The 18,394-nt window shown below is 42.2% G+C and overlaps 1 protein-coding gene and 1 pseudogene across 3 annotated transcripts in view; one reads left to right on the top strand and one right to left on the bottom strand.

The window, feature by feature from the left end:
• Window positions 1–18,394, top strand: part of LYRM4 (LYR motif containing 4) — a 159,797-nt gene that overhangs the window by 34,033 nt on the left and 107,370 nt on the right. For all 3 annotated transcript variants that reach the window (XR_003612261.2, XM_028122848.2, XM_088024384.1), the window contains exon 2: window positions 5,418–5,538. Coding sequence is in view for 2 of the 3 variants with exons in the window: in XM_028122848.2 (XP_027978649.1) it covers window positions 5,418–5,538 (121 nt within the window). In the remaining variant the exon portion in view is untranslated. The remainder of the gene's footprint in view (window positions 1–5,417; window positions 5,539–18,394) is intronic.
• LOC114223865 (E3 SUMO-protein ligase PIAS2 pseudogene) lies at window positions 10,542–12,557 on the bottom strand (annotated as a pseudogene).

The raw sequence follows: 18,394 nt of genomic DNA, 5'->3' as shown, positions 1-18,394 counted from the left end.
TAGTGAATTCTCAGTGCACATTTTGTAACCACTACCTTTCAGAGGTTATTTCAGTCTTTGTGCTGCAAACCCTTTTCATTCTATTTCCTTTTCAGTTTCATATTCTTTGTTGTGTTTTCCTTATTGATTATTGGCCTTTTTCCTAAAGATCTTTTTATTATTGCCTCTGATAAGAAGTTTATTCATTCCCTGAGTGTTTATTGAGTACAGTCTCTGAGCCAGGCACTTTAGTTGCAGTGGTAAACAAAAAAGAGAAAAGTCCCTATTGCATGGGGCTTATATTCTAGTGGGAACTTATGTTCATAAGAAGGATGCTTTCTGATCTGTCCCTCACCCTGTTATCCACCCAGAGTACTCATGACCTTCAAATGGTCTTTGAGCTTTCTCTCTCTTGTTGTTAGTATCCATTTTATTGTACATCACACATGCCACAATCCCAAGGCTCTTGCATTAGTGTGAGAGATAAGAGCCTGAACCAAGATTAGAGCTGAAGGTTTGGAGAAGTGGAAGGTGATTCAGAAGAGATGTAAAAGGTTGAAACAATGAAATATTGTGCTTGATTGAATATAAGGAGTTAAGGGAAAGGAGGGAATTTAGGATGAATCCCCAAATGTCTGACTTAGTTAGCTTTATGAAAATGCACCTACCTGCAAAGGGAATACTGGCCACTGGGGCTAGGGAGGAAAGAGGATGGTGACTTCAGTTTGAAAGTGTTCAGTACAAGAAGCTGTAGGAGGAATAGTGGGTGTCTTTTTTTTTTTTTAAGATTTTATTTATTTATTTTGACAGAGAGAGACAGAAAGGGAACACAAGCAGGGGGAGTGGGAGATGGAGAAGCAGGCTTCCCGCTAAGCAGGGAGCCCAATGCAGGGCTTGATCCCAGGACCCTGGGATCATGACCTGAGCTGAAGGCAGACGCTTAACGACTGAGCCACCCAGGCGCCCCGGAATAGTGGGTGTCTTGTGTTAGCAAGTCCAAGAGGCAATTGGGTTATATGGATTTGGGACTAGAGAACGACTTGGTAGCCAGTGGCATATATATGATAGTATAAAACCTTAGGCACAGATTCAGTTAGTGGAGGAGATTTTATTTAGAAGAAAAGAGATCCAGTAGAGAACCCTAGAGAATACAACATAGAAGAGGCAGCAGAATAAGATGAGCTCACAGAGTAGCCTAGGAACAAATAACTAGTAGATCTAGAGAGCAGGACCAGACACCAACTTGCTGTGGAACTCTCCATCAGTAAAGCAAATGTAGATAACTCAGTAAAAAATGGCAAACACTGTCATCGATCTCATTATAAAAATTATTGACTTCAAAGGATCTTATTTTTATTAAAAATTATGATGATTTTTTTAAGTTTAAGTTTAATTTTTTAAGTGGCCTGCGTATGCACTGAGTGCCATTTGGATACTAAGCCTTGATGAATCTTGAGACTTGACATCAAGAAGTCAGCAGATAACAGTGTCGGGGCATACAGCATGGTTTCATTAGAAAGCTTGGCCTCGAAGATGTGTTAAGGGTGAACCAATGACCCATAAGCAGGGGTAAGATCCCAGAACACAATGGCACTCTCCTCTCAGTCCCTTGGAATCTGAAGGCATGGCAAAATTAAGCAGCTTTCTCTTCATGGCTCTAAAGGAATTTGAGTTAAGGCAAGTTGATGGACCACTTGTCCTTCCAAGCAATTGAAGGAGTTTGCCCCAGAAAGGCTAAAAGAAGGGTCAAGTTGTTTTGGTATTGAGATACTTGGGGTTGGGGAAAGAAAGAAAAAGCACCAGTGTTTTTACAGGATAAATAAGCAGAGAAACCAGATTGTGGGGTGGGGTGGTGATGAAGGTTGACGCAAATGAGGGGTATTATATCAGCTTGTTTCCCAATCACACCTTTTGGATGCTACAACCAATGTGAGCCTCCAAGTACTGTGATTATTGGGGCCTGCATTGGAAGGGGAGAAAGTAAAGCAAGACCTCGGGCACCACAGTGCTTTCATTACTGTCTGCTATTTATTTTGCAGCTGGGAAATTACAGTGGGTGGAAGAATCTCATAAAGGAGTTGGATCCTTGCAATGCTGAAAGGATAGTCAGTAGAACCCATATACACTCGGAGATCTCACGGCAGACCAAAGGGCAAAGGCTGGGATGGAGAGGGAAAGCCAAATGGAAATCTGCACAAAGAAGCATGAAGAAACTCCGCAGAGCTTCAGGAGCGTAGAGGGAGAGTGACTGTATGAGCAGCATAGCCTTACTGTTTCTGTGGATGTGGTCTGCTTTCCCAGAGTTGGTAGCTCTTACTGTTGTGTAGCCTTTTATTTGTTAATTTTTCATGCTTTATTTCAAACAGCATCTGACTCATACTAGGATCATCCCATGTGCGGCAGCTGCACATTTTTCTTCGAAATGTTCTTGCTCAGTAATAGGGTCAGGAGGCCAATAGCCAGAATGTGTTCAAGGATAAATGGTTTTCCTTGTAGTGGTGGAAAAAATGCAAAGGATAAAAACCACGTGGGGGCAGAACTGAAACAACGGGTGGTTAGCCCTCTCCTATGAAATTTGAAGGTTCGGGCAGATTTGTGATTACCTTCACGAAGTTATGATCATTTGAAATAATCCCTACAACTGGGGCATCTGGGTGGCTCAGTCAGTTAAGCATCCAGCTCTTGATTTCAGCTCAGGTCATGATCTCAGGGTGGTGAGATCGAGCCCCACGACAGGCTCTGCGCTGGGCTTGGAGTCTGCTTAAGATTCTCTCTCCCTCTCCCACTGCCCCTCCCCCCCAAAAAATTAAAAATCTATTTAATAAAAAAGAAATAATGCATAGAACTGAAAAATTGTTCATGCAGTAGTAATTACATGGTTCTGAGCCAGTGCAATGACTTCTCCTGGGGCAAAGGAAAACACTATATGTGTTAGACGGTCGAGGAGGACGAGGAACAAGAAAGAGAAGAGAGAGCCATCACCACATCATTCATGTTAGAGGTGCATTCATATTTGGAACGACAACTCTTGATTGCTTTAGACACATTTAATTCAGACATCTAGAACTTTGTTCCTTTAAGTGTGGACTTTGGAGATCTGGGGAGACCACAAGAATGCACAGCCAACTGTAAAAGGCTGTACCTTGAGCTCAACTGATAGAAATCTTTGAGTGCCGTTAAGTTATTTTCTGATTTCCTTAAACTTTAGAAGAACTTCAAACTTCATGTTCCAAGTTATACTCCCTTTTTTGCTGGCTATTCTGGGCTAGTCACTAGCTTCTAGAAAAATGAATTTAGTAATGACTACTATTGACCATTTCATTTTTCCAAAAATCCCGTGCAGCATCCTGAGTGAAGAACTAAAACAACAGATGACTCTTCGGGTAAATTCCTGTTCTAAAACCAGTCCTACGTGTGGAACAAAATCCTAGAATTAAATTATGGTGTCCACTCTGCTCCCATCACCACCAACAAAGAAACTGTTTTGAGGAATGTGTTGGTGTGAGGAAGGACAGTGGTATTGTGTTATGTTAATAACCATCATGCTGTGTAAGAAAGTACCCCAGAAATTGCTTTTAGCTTTCCTAGATAGTCTGAACTCTTGTTAGATTAGCAGCTATATAGGAGAATATCTGATAGAGTTAACGAGTCAAAATTCTTTCCAAGACTTCATAATGAAGGAGCCCCTGTTGTTACATAGTATCTGCTACTTTAGGGATTCCATTTCTGGTCACGGTTGTCCCAAGATTGATCCTGAACACCCAGGAGCGCCTCTGCAGATACTCCCATTGGTTCACCAAGGCTTCAGATGAACATCTGTCCAGTGGCTTACGTCCTAAAAGTGTCTGCCTTTCTCCGTCACGATTCTTAACGGCACAAGATTTCATTTTACTTTTGCTTTTAAACAGAAAGGACCCGCCATTTGGATTTTTAATTTAGAATTTCTTTTTACTTTAGGAAAGTTGATCTAAAACAAAAGTAGTCTTCTCTAAAACAAGTTTTTCCCCAGTAAATGATATCCATCTCCCCGAACATACTCCCAAACTCCCAAAGAAGTTATATTCCCCTTCTCTCATCTCTTTGCCTCTGTGTGCAATGTTATTAACAGGTTCACATGGATTCTTTAGCTGGTGTTTAAAGTTAAAAGCAGAGCCATGTGAGATCATAAAAGGACTGGAGAAAATGGTGTTTGCTGTGACTGACTTGGACTCCTCCCCCTTCATCTCTTGTGTTCAGTCTTGCGTACATGGGAAGGGCATGGGTTAAGGCCATGACTGCGTAGGGGACACATCAGGTTAAGGACTCTTGATTATCCAGACCATTTTGCCCTTTGTCCACACACCGTGGTGTGACCCTGAGGATGCGGGATGAAGGTGAGACTGTAACATCAAGAGAGAGGGGTACTAATGCATTAAGGTATTAAGAAGAAGAGCTTTTGTTGATTGGGTTAGAGGATAAAGCTGAATCCTCCCAGCAGCCCTGAGAGGTAGGTGGTATTATGCCCATTTGACAGATGGGGAAACATGGTCTTATGTTAAGAATCTTGCCCAAGTTCACACAAACAGTGGGAGCTTGGAGCAAAGCCGAGCTTATCTGATTTGAAACCGTGCTCTTGAACTGCTGTCCTGTGCTGCATGTAATTTATATTGGTGGGGAGAGGGTGTTTGTATGTGCACATATGTGCATATGTATACACTTTAAAGATGGAGGAAGGCAGGGGTGCCTGGGTGGCTCAGTTGGTTAAGCATCCAACTTTTGGTTTCGGCCCCAGGCCGTGATCTCGTGGGTTGTGGGATTGAGCACCGTGTCCGGCTCCCCGTTCAGGGAGATTCTCCTGCTGTCCCTCCCCCTATTCGTGCTCTTTCTCTGTCTTCCTCTCTCTCTCAAATCTAAAAAAAAAAAAAAAAAAAGATGGAGGAAAGCATTTTGGTATAATCTCCACTCTCCACTGTGGTAGGATCCCAACACGGATCCTTATATGTTATATCCCACAAGAGGAATAAACAGCTAAAAGATAGGACAAGATTGGAGAGTTGACCCGACTCAGGCATAGATCACTGTCTGGGTGCATGAATATGTGGCGCATCATTTCACCTCTTTTAATTCTTGCTTTGTCTCTGTACATCAAAGGTTCAATTATCCATGTTAATGGAGAGAACTCAGATGTGAATAACTAAAGAACCAGGAATCTAAGGAGCAATTCAGTAGCAGTTTGCCATTTATATGTGGATTGTTTGTGCTAGATTTATTTCCCTAATCTGTTTGCTTAGTCATCCCAGAATAGTAATAGATGGGCCTGTCCCAAGAGCAAAGATCTAAGTGGATTATCCACAGGGGAATACAGACAGTTAATTCGTAAGGAAAGGCTTTTGATTTCACTTAAAAGCATAGCTTCAGACTGCTGACATTTTTTCTTTTTTTCTCCTGAATTCATTTAGAACTTACGCTGTCAGGAGGATAAGAGATGCCTTCAGAGAAAATAAGAATGTAAAGGATCCTGTAGAAATTCAAGCCCTAGTGAATAAAGCCAGAAGAGACCTTGGAATAATTCGTCGACAAGTAAGATGGTTTGATGATGTACTGTCTTTAATTAAGAGCTGTAAACTTTGACATATCCCCCTTAATTGGACATCTCTGCTTTTGGTGTTTATGATTTATACCACAGGGTCATGAAACTGCTCCTTTTATTCATATAGACACAGAAAGATGACCTATCATATTACTGAACTCAAGGAGAACATAAAGGAAAATATCAGCTTTCCAGAATCTCAGGGAATGCATCCTTCTGGGGAGCTGCATTCTCATCGTTCACTAAAGGTTGATCTTTAAATATGAGAAACTTTTAAAAAAATGTTGCCCCTTTCTAAGATATATTTACACATTTATGCATTGACATATGTCAAAGAACATAAATATATTCTACTTTTCCTAGTATTTTCAAATCATAATTCAAGGTGATGTTGCCCTTTTCTTGGAGACATGATCGTTGGTGAGGAAGCTGAATTGTGTTGCCACATGGAAGGTGTATCTGCAGGTGCAAATGATGTAAGGCACAGCTGCTTAGCTACTGACCCCAGAATGGACCCTGGAAGGTGTGTTTGTCTTTGTCTTGTAGAAGTGCCAGGGATCACCTTGATTTGTGCTTGCTGTTCTCTTTCTCCAGAACATCTGCAGCAGCATGGTCTCCTGGGTAGTGTGATATGTCCCTCTTTCTGCAAAATTAATTAGAGAGTCAGAGGCCAAGTAGCCTGCTCTCGGTTGGTTTTCTCACGCTCTAAAAAAAATCATCCTTTTCACTGTTTTTCTTTGATTTAGCAACAACCACACCATAAGCTCCATTTCTGCTTCCATTCGTTTCTCTTACTTGCAGTAAATTTGTTTATAAAATATGGAAGGCAAGTCCCTTATGATTTCCCTCAGTTCTGCCTAGTGGTTTTGGAAAGGGCTTGTTCAGCATCATCAGGAGATACCAGCTCAGCTGACAGCATATCATATCATACTATATGACGTATATATGCATATATATGTATATATGTATACATACATCCCTAACCCTTCTTCATGCTTGACTCTAAACAATTCAGAAAAAGAAGCAATATTAAATACTGTAGTTTTCTCTTTATGTCAAATTCAGAAGTCTTGCAATGTAATGAAACAGTCCCTCCTAGAATAACTTTCGGATTCCGATAACCCTCGTTGAGTTCTCCAGTTATCTATCTAGCAACAGAATAACTTTGCCACATTCAGACAAGCCTAGGAAATGATCTTTAAGGAAGGCCATGAAAAGATAATAGGATAATCAGGAAAAGAAACCAGTCTGCATATTTGCGTGTACTTTGATAGTGGCAGGTAAATGAGTTGTCATTTTGAAAACTCTAGGACGATGGCATTTTCCAGGCATCAGTGGTTGAATTTTATGGGCTCCTTTAGCACTGGAACTTGGAAAAAAACAAGCAGCCTGAGTCCTTATTTCGCATAAACTCAGATTCAGTTCTTTGGCACTTTCTGATGTAGACGTTGGCAAGCATCTCCCAGACTGGTTTTATCCTTTAGCATAAAGTTGCACAGAGTAGAAAACTGCTTAGAAAAGGTGTCTGTAAGTACTCTGTGCCACCATTTCTTCTGTTATGTAATTGTCTGTGTCACCTCCCAGTTTGAAATGCTAAACCGCCCTTTCAAAAACAAAAAGATTAGACCGGCTCTCTTCAGACATCCCCAGTGAATCCACACTCAAAACAGACTCAAACCTACAGACTCAAACCTGCAGCCTCTGGACCTGTGGGGGCCAGGGCGCGCTCCCCAGGACAGCCTGGCAAGTGCACCTTCCTTGCCAGTTGGGGAACAGGTGGGCCTACTTTCAGGCCCAGGGCCCTTCGCCAGGAGAGCAGCAGATGATTATGTTGGCCCTGAAGACTCTGCTCAGAAAGGTTCTGACAAATGAAAACATTCCCATTCCATCAGAGAACTCAGCCAATTACAGGTCAACACCTGGGCAGTTCCTGCTCACTTCCCTTTCTTGTTAAGACTTCCTGAATCCAGGTGTCACACTTACCCTAGTTAGCTTATGAGATGTTAGGGACTCCTCAAGCTGCCTTGCTCTACACTGGCATGAGCTGACCTTGGCCTGAAGGCCTGAAATAAAGCAGTGTCTCTATTTTCTTCTCACTGGCTGCTCCCATAGCCTTCTAACATGCCTCCCTGATTTCCCCTGCCTGCATGATCTATTCTCCACATACTGCCAGAGTGGTCTTTTCTTAAAAGGAAAATTAGAGCAAGTTTTGCCCCTGCTCAGAACCCTCCAAAGGCTTCATAGCACCATGGCAATAAAATCTGAAATCCTTAAGAAGTCCTCAAAGGCTGTCCATTGCTCATGGCTCCCTCACACTTTCAGATGCCTTCTTGATGTCCGTGATATACCCCCAGCTTGTTTCCATCATGGAGGCTTTGTACCCTCTGCCTGGAATACTCTCTCCCCAGACCTTCCCGTCACTCAATTCCCTTTTTCCCCTCAGACTTTTATTCCAATTTCACCTCCCCGCAGAGGGCTGTCCTGACCACACTGTCTAAAATAGCCTTCCTCTTGTCACTCTATCCCATACCCTGCTTTGGTTTGCTTTACAGCATTTATCAGTCCAGAAAATAACATCACGTATTGCCTTGTCTGTTTTATCCTCCTCCGTGAGGTGAGGGATCTCCCCTGTCATGGTCACCGTGCCTGACTGGCCAGAGCATGGGCTCTGGGCCATCCTGCCTGTGTTCGCATCCTGACTCAGGCTACTAACTATGTGATCTTGAGCCAGATATTTAACCTCTTGGTGCCTAATATAAAATGCAGATGAGAACAGGCCCAGCCTCATGGGTTATGGTGAGCATCAAGTCAATTAGTAACCTGTGAAGCCCTTCGAAGGATGCTAGCACATAGTAAATACTTGCTATTATTGTCATCAGGAGTATCTACAAAAGCCCCACCTACAGTGGGCTCTTAATAATCCTCTGTGGACTAAAGGAATATATGAAGATATATTTGGCCCCTGGGATCATACATCTCAGGCAGGGGGTCTGAGCCACCAAATCATGGTATCTCTGGGCAGCAAAGAAGTACTAAGTACTTCCTACCTCAGATAGTAAACAAGGCCCCTTGGGTGTTTAGTATCAAAAAGAAGAGCAGAAAGGTCAACCATGCTTTCATCTTGGTTCTTTCTTCCATTTTGCTGTTCTGAAGGTACTCCTTTTGACTCCTATTTATAAGGCATGAATTAGAATAGCTCTCAGGTAATCACCCCCACTCAGTATAGTTTGTCTTGCTCCTGTGGATTTTAAACAACCAGAGCCTGCCTTGTTTGGTATCACTACTTCTGTGCTCTATACCCTTGCTACTTGAGGTGATCTCTATAAAGACCCGCACCATTGCCCTCACCCAAGGGGCCCTTTCTCCCTGTGTAGTTCACAGAGATTTTGTGTTCTTCAAAGTGAAAGTATTTTCTAAGCATTTTGAAGTAGAGTGGTCACCTTTGTTACATACCTAGCTAAATAGCCACATGTCTGTGAGAGAAGAAATAGAAGAGACAGCTGAGGGCAGGAAACTCTGGCTACAGTGGGGAGGCATTACCAGACCCATCTTTCTGTACTTTGACAGAATTTCCCTGAATATGCCAATTAAGATTGTGATTTTAGGAATACTCAGCTACAGCCTAAATGTGTAGCAGCTTTTTCTAGAAACCTGGTGAAAACTCACATATCTGTGCTGAGTTTGGGTTTATTTCCAGCTACATGATGCTCTCCGTGTTCATCAGAGTGCAACCTGTGAAGGCCGTGCTGCCATCCTGGGTTCTCAGGTAGCAGCACAACTGGGTAGCAGAAGGAGTGTGTGTGTGTGTGTGTGTGTGTGTGTGTGTGTGTGTGTGTGTACGTACATGCACACAACGCTTGTGTGCACATGTGTTATGGACCCTTTCCTTAGACAGTTAACTGAGTAAAACCATAATCTCTAGGAGAGGAACAGCTACTCCCTATTGAAAGGTTCCCAACCACCAGCTTAAGTAGGCTAGCAGATTTAGCTCTAAATTTCCATCTAAATAATGTTTGGTTCCCCTACCAGGGATGGGCTGTACATGTACTGAAGTAAGGAAGGCATCCCACAAAAGGAGGTTCATGTGTAACTTCAGGATTTGGGTGAGGATACTTGATGCTGTAGTATGTGATTGTACATGCTGGGTAACAACAAGGTTTTGGAGTCATACTGGTCTTGCCAGCAGCTTTTCAGTGATGACGATTTTATACCACATAGGTTGTTCTTAAGCCAGTGTGGGGTGTTTTGGGGGTTTTTTGGGTTTTTTCTTTTTCTTGTTTTGGCCGGGGGTGGTGCAGGGAGTTAGGAGTTTTCTTTATTTTGCTTTGTTTTGTTTTGGACAAACAAACTTCTTTGCATGTATTTTTTTCCTTCACATCAGGTTACACAAAAGTTGCTGTCATTTTAGAATCATTGATTACATCTTTTTTTATTAGAAAAAAAATCTTTACCTGAATATCTATGTAACTTCATTGCTGTTTATTACAACAAAAAAGTTTTAATTTGTAGATTCCATCCGGTAACATATGAGATTGAAATCCGTCTCTCAAGAAGATACAGTTATGGCTGAATGTATTTGGTGTTCAGAGTACAGCACGAATAAGAAAAATCCTTGCATGTCATGTGGTTCTTGGTGCAGTCATCGCGTTCATCTCTCAGAAAGCAAAAGAATCCATTTGATGTTTCAATAAATATCAAAGTAGGGGCGCCTGGGTGGCTCGGTCAGTTAAGCGTCTGCCGTCAGCTCAGGTCATGATCCTGGGGTCCTGGGATCGAGCCCCGCATCAGACTCCCTGCTCGGGGGGGAGACTGCTTTTCCCTCTCCCACTCCCCCTGCTTGTGTTCCCTCTCTAGCTGGCTGTCTCTGTGTCAAATAAATAAATAAAATCTTTAAAAAAAAAAAAAGATAAATATTAAAGTAGTTGTCTTCAAAAAAACAGCTTCCACAGAGAGAGACCCGAGAAGGAGCAGTTTCAGTGAATGATTCCTAGAATCAGGTGAGTCCTCCTTTAATCCGATGAGGAGATGAGGAGATGATGTCAGGAATGAAGCTTCCACTGCTGGTGATGACCCCGGTGTCACTCTGCTGCTGGATGAACTAACATGAGGACTGCTTTCCTGGGGGCTGGTCATGGTGACAGGCATAGTCGTGCTGTTAAGGGTGAGGTGAAACTCTCCAAAACCAGAAGAGGACGGTCCTAGGGATCAAGTGGAACAGAGGAGGAGAATGCGAGCCTGGCAGAGCTGAGGACGAGCGTCGTGTTGGCCTTTGGCCTGCGGTGGAATGGTGCCGAGCAGCCTGTTAGTGAAGGTGAACAGCAGCAGGACCAAGCAAAGTCACACGGGGCACCCATACAGAAGACGGCTAACACTCCTTTGGTTAGACTGCTTTGTGTTTCAGACCACAAATACATTTCCTATTGGCAAGAGGGTCTTCCTCTTCCTGGGAAGAGCTTTCTAGTGTTAGGTCAGTAACATCTACTTTTTTCTTGCCTCATTGGCTACAGTCACTGAAGAAGGCTTTTGAAGACACTTGAAATGTTCATTTTTGTATGTGATTGCTGGATACTTTCATACTTTCTTCTGTCTCATTGGACACCAAGAACCATCTTCTTGAAATGTGATCTCATACACATCAGAACGGTCATTGAGAATTTCTGTAAAAAGCCCATGTAAAGTTAGACTTTTCATGGGCAGCTTTTTTTGTCACAGGACAAATCCAAGCAGGCTTCTCATTCATTTGCAGATAAAGGGCAGCATCAAAACACTATAGATGTGTGTAAGTAAAGGGCACATCAAGGATACCTGAAGGAATTTCACTATCAGGAGCTGTAGTAAGTTTTTCTTTAATTAATTTTCTGGTTGATTAAGGTTTCTAATACCTTTCATTTTTAGTCTCTGTAATGACATGGCTGATGTGAGCTTTCATACAAGATATGCAGACATGGAGTAATTCTTTCCAATTTCTGATGCCCAAGAAATGGAAATCTGATTTGGCACAGCTGAAGATAACCCAACCAAAGATGTATTTATATTCAATCCCATTTTTTGGTGGTAATGCATCACCAGGCAAAGAAAATGGCTTCACATTTACTTTACATTTACTTCCCATTTACTTTTATACATAGACTGTTGGGATAGTTTTGTTCTTGAGAGCAACTTGTCTCTGCCAGGCAAAGTCCCAGCTGAACTTGGACCATATATCTCCTACCACCTGGCAAAAAAAAAAAAAAAAAAAAAACTAGATATGCGGCTCTCTCTAACTTGTTAAGGTGTCGGAACAAAAATAAAAACTTCTCTTGAAATTGTTGACTACTGCTTTCAGCTAAACTCGTGGGCTTGATGAGAACATCAGGGACATCATAAAAGGGCAAGTTTTTAAACTGCCCATCAGGATAGACAAGGGGAATTGGGGGAGATGGTTGCTGCATCTCAGACATGGGCTGAGTATCTTGAAGTAGCAAGAACCAACAGGAGGGGAATCATGAGTGAGATATCCCTGAGGTGGAAGACAACGTGGATTCCAGCCATGGCCAAGTCAGGTTCTTCAGGTGATGAGCTACCATCCAAACTGAAACCGATGAGCGGTGCCTGGGTGGCTCAGTCGGTTGAGCTTCCCAGCTCTTGGTTTCCACTGGGGTCATGATCTCAGGGTTGTGGGATCAGAACCTCACTACGGCTCTGCTTCTCCTCTCCCTCTCCTGCCCCCTCCATGCATATGTACGCTCTCTCTCTCTCAAATAAATAAATCTTAAAAAACAAACAAACCAATGATTTGATGATGGATAAACCAGAAAGCTCTTCAAGAGTCCATGGGTATCCAGTGATAACACTGAATGCAGGTGAGGATGCAGAGAAACTAGATCACTGCATATGTTGCTGGTAGGGAAGGAAAATGGTACACCACTCCTGAGCTCCTGGAAATCTGCAGGCACTGCCACCACAGCACCGCTCCCACCGCCAGCCATGACGCCTCCAGCACCGTCCTGCGCTGGGCACGGCTGGCCATAGGGCTGCGCAGCCCCGCCCGCCACGTGACCGGCACGGGAGCCCCCCCCCCCACCAAGCTAGGCTTTTTTATAATGAAACAGTTCAAATAATGGATGTATCAGACTCAGGGTTATCAAACTGCAGTTGTGAGCAATTAAGAGCAGACTCCATGCAGCCATTAAAAAATAGTAGGAAAGGGGTTGATGTTACAGGTAGCCTGCATTTTTGTTACGTGACTGTGCCTCTGTGTGAGCATTTTCAGCGTTTCTTGGCTCGTACTTAATTACTTTATTTGTAGGTCACTAAAAGCAAAGTAATTTGCCCAGTTTATTGGCATTTTGGATGGTGATAGATGAGAGTCTCTGATACCATTTTTTTTTTTTACTTTTGTTTGCTATTTTATGGATTAGTCTTTAAATGGCCATTCAAGAGAAATGTCCAATAACTTTTTTAGTGTGTCGGTTGTGAAATGAGAAGCTTGTGAGTGATGTCTGTCTTTTCTCACTGTCAGCCACTGCAACATCCGTTCCAATGCCCCAAATCGTGGGTGAAACTTTAATTAAAAGTGATACCTTGCCCACAGTTCTCATCCTTTAATTTAAAGCAGCCTGTGAAAAGGTAGCATGGTTTTAGATCCTTTGGAGGAAAATTAATAGCACACTGTCTCTCTTTGTGTATACTTTTGGCCTAAGTACCATTTTGATAGTTTGGGGGAAATCTCTAAAATTTACATGGCGGTTGTTTTGATGGAGTAAAGAAAAGTCAACTCCTACATTAGGGGCATTGAAAATATTTGAAAAGAATTATACACCATTCATAATAGCCAAGAGGTGGAAGCAACGCAAATTCCTACCCGTGGATCAACAAGTAAACAAAATGCGGTATATACATACAATGGAATATTAGCTTTAAAAAGGATGCAACTTCTGACACATGCTACAGCATGGATGAACTTCCAGGACATTATACAAATGAAATAAGCTGGTCACAAAAGGACAGATTGTAGGTGGTGGTTGCCAGGAGCTGAAGGAAGCTGGGTGCCTGGAGTTACTGCTAAATGGGTACGGAGTTGCAGTTGTGCAACTTGAAAGAATTCTGAAGATAGGTTTCACAACAGTGTGAATGTACTTAGCAATACTGAACTGTACATCTTAAAAATAGTTAAGATGGTTAATTTTAAGGTGCTTTTTTTCCACAAGAAAAAATATCTGCCCCTGACCCCCAAAAAAGGAATTATAGCTGGTCATCAGTTTTTTCCTTAATTGGGAAAAATAAAATTAAATGCTTTAGACATTGGTATTTAAGAGTGGGAGGCTTAAGTTGTTTGAAGCTTGAACAAGTGGATTTATATCTGTGAACCTTCAGTTTCTTATGTGTAAAATCAAAGGATTATACCACGATTTCTAAGGCTACTTCCAGTTCTAAAATCCCATGGTTTAACATTTCACATAAATATCTGTCCCCTTCTTTATTGGCAGAAACCTACCTGATACGTTTTTTTTGTAGTAAACTACTCTGTGCTGAGCTTTCCTTGGCCAATTTTTACTAAGATCTTAACAGAGTTTAGGCTATAGATAAGCAAAGTTGTAAGCCAGCTATGTATTCATACCATCGTAAATTTCAGAAACTTCTCTTGGTCTAACCTGTCTGCTACAAGAAGTCAGAAAATTGAATTATTTTATTAATCTTGCCAGCACCTCTGCTGTTAAGCCTTCCTTTCTGATAGAAGATATGTCACCAGTACTACAGCATATCTCTGAGCTAAACATTTTCTTTCAAAGAAAATTAAATAGCAACTCAAGAGCAATAATACATTAACTTGATAGGCCAGAAAAAGATTAAAATGCTTTCCTCAAGCCCCACCTTAATGTTAATACTAGTTTCTTCTTGATTTGACTTCTCCCTGCTCCCTGGCTGGCTTCTCAGCTGCGTGAAACACTATCTGTTAGATAGATCAAATGACACTGTGTATTTTGTAATTCCATGCCCACAGTTTCTTTTCCTAGATATTTATCAAGCACCTACTCTATACCACCTAATTATGAATTGACTTTATAAGTTCTTTGGAGGCAGAGTTGGGATTGGAATTTTGAGGTCCATCAGAACCTTGTAGATGGTCTTTCTCATTTTGACTCTTGGGAGACAAACCTTTCCTCTTCATTCTAGATCACACCTATTTGTTCACTTAATAGAACAGAAATATATGGACTCTAATAGGGTACCCCAGCAATACTTTCCCCTGTGCCTATATAGATCAACTAAGATTGGATCAAAAGATCAATCTACATATTTAAAAACTAATAAAGCAGTCAGAAGTAAAGGAGATTTAAACACTCTGTCTTGGACTTCAATAAAAATCCTCAGGAAATCAACATGAATTTATATACAGTGACTGGAATTGCCCCCTGAGTGAACTTTGTATCTTTTGGATATCTGAATTCTTTCAATATGAATGAAAGATTCCCCAAACCCCTGTCAAATGAGAAAGGTTGATTACTTTTATAGCTTGGCCTATGTATGACATTCATTTTTTTTCAGTCTGTTCAATATGTAGTTTCTCTGCAGCTATAAAAAAGACTTCTTCAAACAAGAATTTAAACTAATTTCCTCCCTCCCTGCATTTTCTAGAAATTCCAGTAAATCCGCGAGTCTGGGGCAATACTATCCCCACCGTTGGCATTCCTATAGAAAAAAATACCTCTCAGTTAGAGATTGTGCCTTGAATTTGATTGAGTCCTCCGAGGCTGACATGTACAAAATAAGGTTCCGTTTTCTTTCTAGAAGAAGCCTATCCCACCTCTGCATTTTTCACATACAATAAGAGTTCTTTTTCATACTTGCATGTTCAGAAGAGCTCATGAGGAAGGAAACAGTAATGCTATTTATAGAAAGCTTTGCATGGGGTTTCATTTGGGAACTTTTATTATCCTTCTCCCATCTAGCCTACTAGAGCTTTTCACTCTTGAATTCCTTGAAGACCCATTTTTGTTGCTGAAGCATCTAAAGTGGAAGTAGATACCATCAACTCTGGAGCAGAACGTACACTGATCCATAGCAAGGAGAGGAAGTTGTAATCCCAGCTCTGTTAGGACCATACTGTGTGATCTTGGGGTCATTTAGTTGCCTAATTTACCACATGTGTAAAGAGATTATTTTATTGATAAATATTGATGATGGTGATGCTGCTGCTGCTGCTGCTGCTGGTGATGATGTATGCTTGCTGTCAGTGTTGGCTCATCGTGTCCTCTTTACCCGCGGACACTGCAAAGCACTTTGAACATGTTGTCTCAGTTGCTAACAGCAGCCTTGTGAGAAAGATACTGTTTTCCTCAGGTGTTAGATGAGGAAATGCAGACTTTGCGTGTTTGAATAACTCCCCAAGGACACACAATTAGGAGAATGGTGGGCCACATCTATTCTCACTTTTTAGCCGGTTCTTAGAAGAGATATCAAACTGTGGGTGGTAAATAAGACATTGGAGATGGGAGAAGAAGGCAAGAAGTAGGTTTCCTTTTCTAATTGCTCATTTAGAATTCGTATTAAAAGGTAACAGCTTACCTTCTGTGGACTCATGAGTAGTTTATCCCTAGGCACTGATCCCTTTAGCATCTCTCAAAAAAACTCTCTCTGCCTTCAAAAGAAAAAAAAAACAGAAACCACAGTCTGAAAATGTTAAAGTTCAGCCACCTTATTTAAGAAGTGTTTGCTCAGAATTTCCCCATAGATCTGAAGGTTGCAGCTCCAATTGTGCTTTTCCTGACAAGCTATCACTGAAGTGCCCTTCACTGGAAACCTTTTGATGCCTTGCTGCTTGGCTTGTCCTTTCAAGTAATCAAAGTTAATTTCAGTCATGCTTATGCAGAAGATCTTCTTCTAAGATGACAAAGGAACAATGTCACACCTTCTAGGCAGAGCAGTGGAAGGGGCATGCCCCATTTGTGTTTATTTGTGTTTCTATACCACATCCCCTGAAGTGGCAGGGAACCAGTGATCCCGCATGCCCAGGGCATGTGTGAGAAAATACACTTGTTTCCTGAGCATTTGCTATCTGCAGTTGGACTTTTTCAAACTTGATGTGTTTCATATATATAGGATAGATTCATTGGTGCTGTTGGAAAGATACCTCCTAATTATACATCTATGAGTCCAAAAAACTGTTGTTTTATGCAGAGACATAATAGGAGTGATAGCCAAGAGACAAGAAAAGGTTTGGAGCCAGATACACCGCACTTGAAATCCTAACACTTTTTCAGTAGCTCTCTGGCCTTGGTCTTGTTATTTAATTTCTCTTAAAATATTATCATCATTCAATTTTTCTACTCAAGGCAAAGGAATACCATTCTGAAGTTAATGTTAGTTTTGTCCTTGCTCTGTTTTTGAAATAACAAAGCCAAACATTGTATCAGAAATGTTCTCTCTTCCCCAATCTGGTAATTAAGGCTGTCATGTCATGAAATGGTCCATTATAAATAATCAAAGGGCTCTAAAAATTCTCTAAGATACGGCACTGTAGTAATCTTAGTTTTATTCAATTAATGCTAGTGTACAATTAAGTCAGTATTTTAAATATTTTCCTTTTCCTCAAACATTTCCACTTCCACTTGGCCTAAATTTCACTTCTCCCCACCCATCTCGACTCCAGAATATAGTGAAAATAGCCCCAACCCAGAGGCCACGTGGCTTTCCCCGAGTCTGTCAGAAGTTAGCAGAAGCATCACCACTAAGTCCATGACCCTTTAGGCCTCATCTGTAAAAAGTACGGACTCGAGTACAATGGTTTCCTGGATCTCCAGGGGCACAAGAATTTGTGTCTGAATCTGTCTTGTTGAGATCCAACTTGGGGTTTCTTTCAACAGGTTATTCCATCTCACTAGTAAGTGAGTGCATTCCAGAACTGCTTAAACAGAAATGGACAAGCCTTTGGAGCCCAATAAAAACCCAGGCGCTCAGTCATTAAGCATCTGCCTTCGGCTCAGGTCATGATCCCAGGGTCTTGGGATCGAGCCCCGCGTCAGGCTCCTTGCTTAGCAGGGAAGCCTGCTTCTCTCTCTCCCACTCCCCCTGCTTGTGTTCCCTCTCTCGCTGTGTCTCTCTCTGTCAAATAAATAAATAAAATCTTAAAAAAAAAAAAAAACCAAATGCAGGCGCTGACTGCTGGGAGGCCCGGGAGCTGGCAACCCTGGAGTCTGCGCCCAGCCCCTGCCCATGGACAGGCAGTCCTCTTCTGCCAGCTTCCTCCTGGGGCTTGGGAGGGTTCTGCTCCATGATGCTCCGAGGTCTCCCTCACACCGGACGTTTTCTGATTTGGAAAATAATTGGTCACAATTGTTAGGTCCCAGAAACACACCTGGCAACGTTGGATTTTGACCAAGGGCGAGTGATGTCACCGACCTCCTCTCTTTACTGAATTGAGTTTAAAAAGCAAACTGAGCTGCCCTGAGCTCACAGACGGCATGTTTTGTTGAGCGTGGGGGAGGAACCGGGTTATGTAATGTTCGTTCTTGGGTGCCAGCCTCAGCAGCGGGGCTGATTAGAGAAAACCCTTTGGCTATACTTTGTAAAGGCTTTTAAAAGCAGCCATGGCGGGACTGCTACCCGAATCCTGGTGAGGTCAGGGGGCCTGTGAACTCCGCACAGGGGCTGCCCTTTTGGACAGCTGACAGATTGTAAATACCTCACTTGACTGAAGAGGTTTTCTTCACTGGGCCTCGACAGGCCTCTCAGAAGGAGTGGGATGGGGAAGGAGAGACTGGGAAAAAGAGCAAAACCGAACGTGCCTCCCACGGACAGCCCTGCTTTATGTCCTGCCCCGAGCAGCACTGCCCTTGCATCCCGACCGGAAGCAGCTGAGTCTCT

This window comes from Eumetopias jubatus, unplaced genomic scaffold, assembly GCF_037043125.1.
Source record: "Eumetopias jubatus isolate StellerSeaLion01/CBP00866 unplaced genomic scaffold, mEumJub1_p1.0 scaffold_6, whole genome shotgun sequence".
In the NCBI taxonomy this organism is placed as follows: Eukaryota; Metazoa; Chordata; class Mammalia; order Carnivora; family Otariidae; genus Eumetopias; species Eumetopias jubatus.
This window is presented reverse-complemented; position numbering and strand designations above follow the sequence as displayed.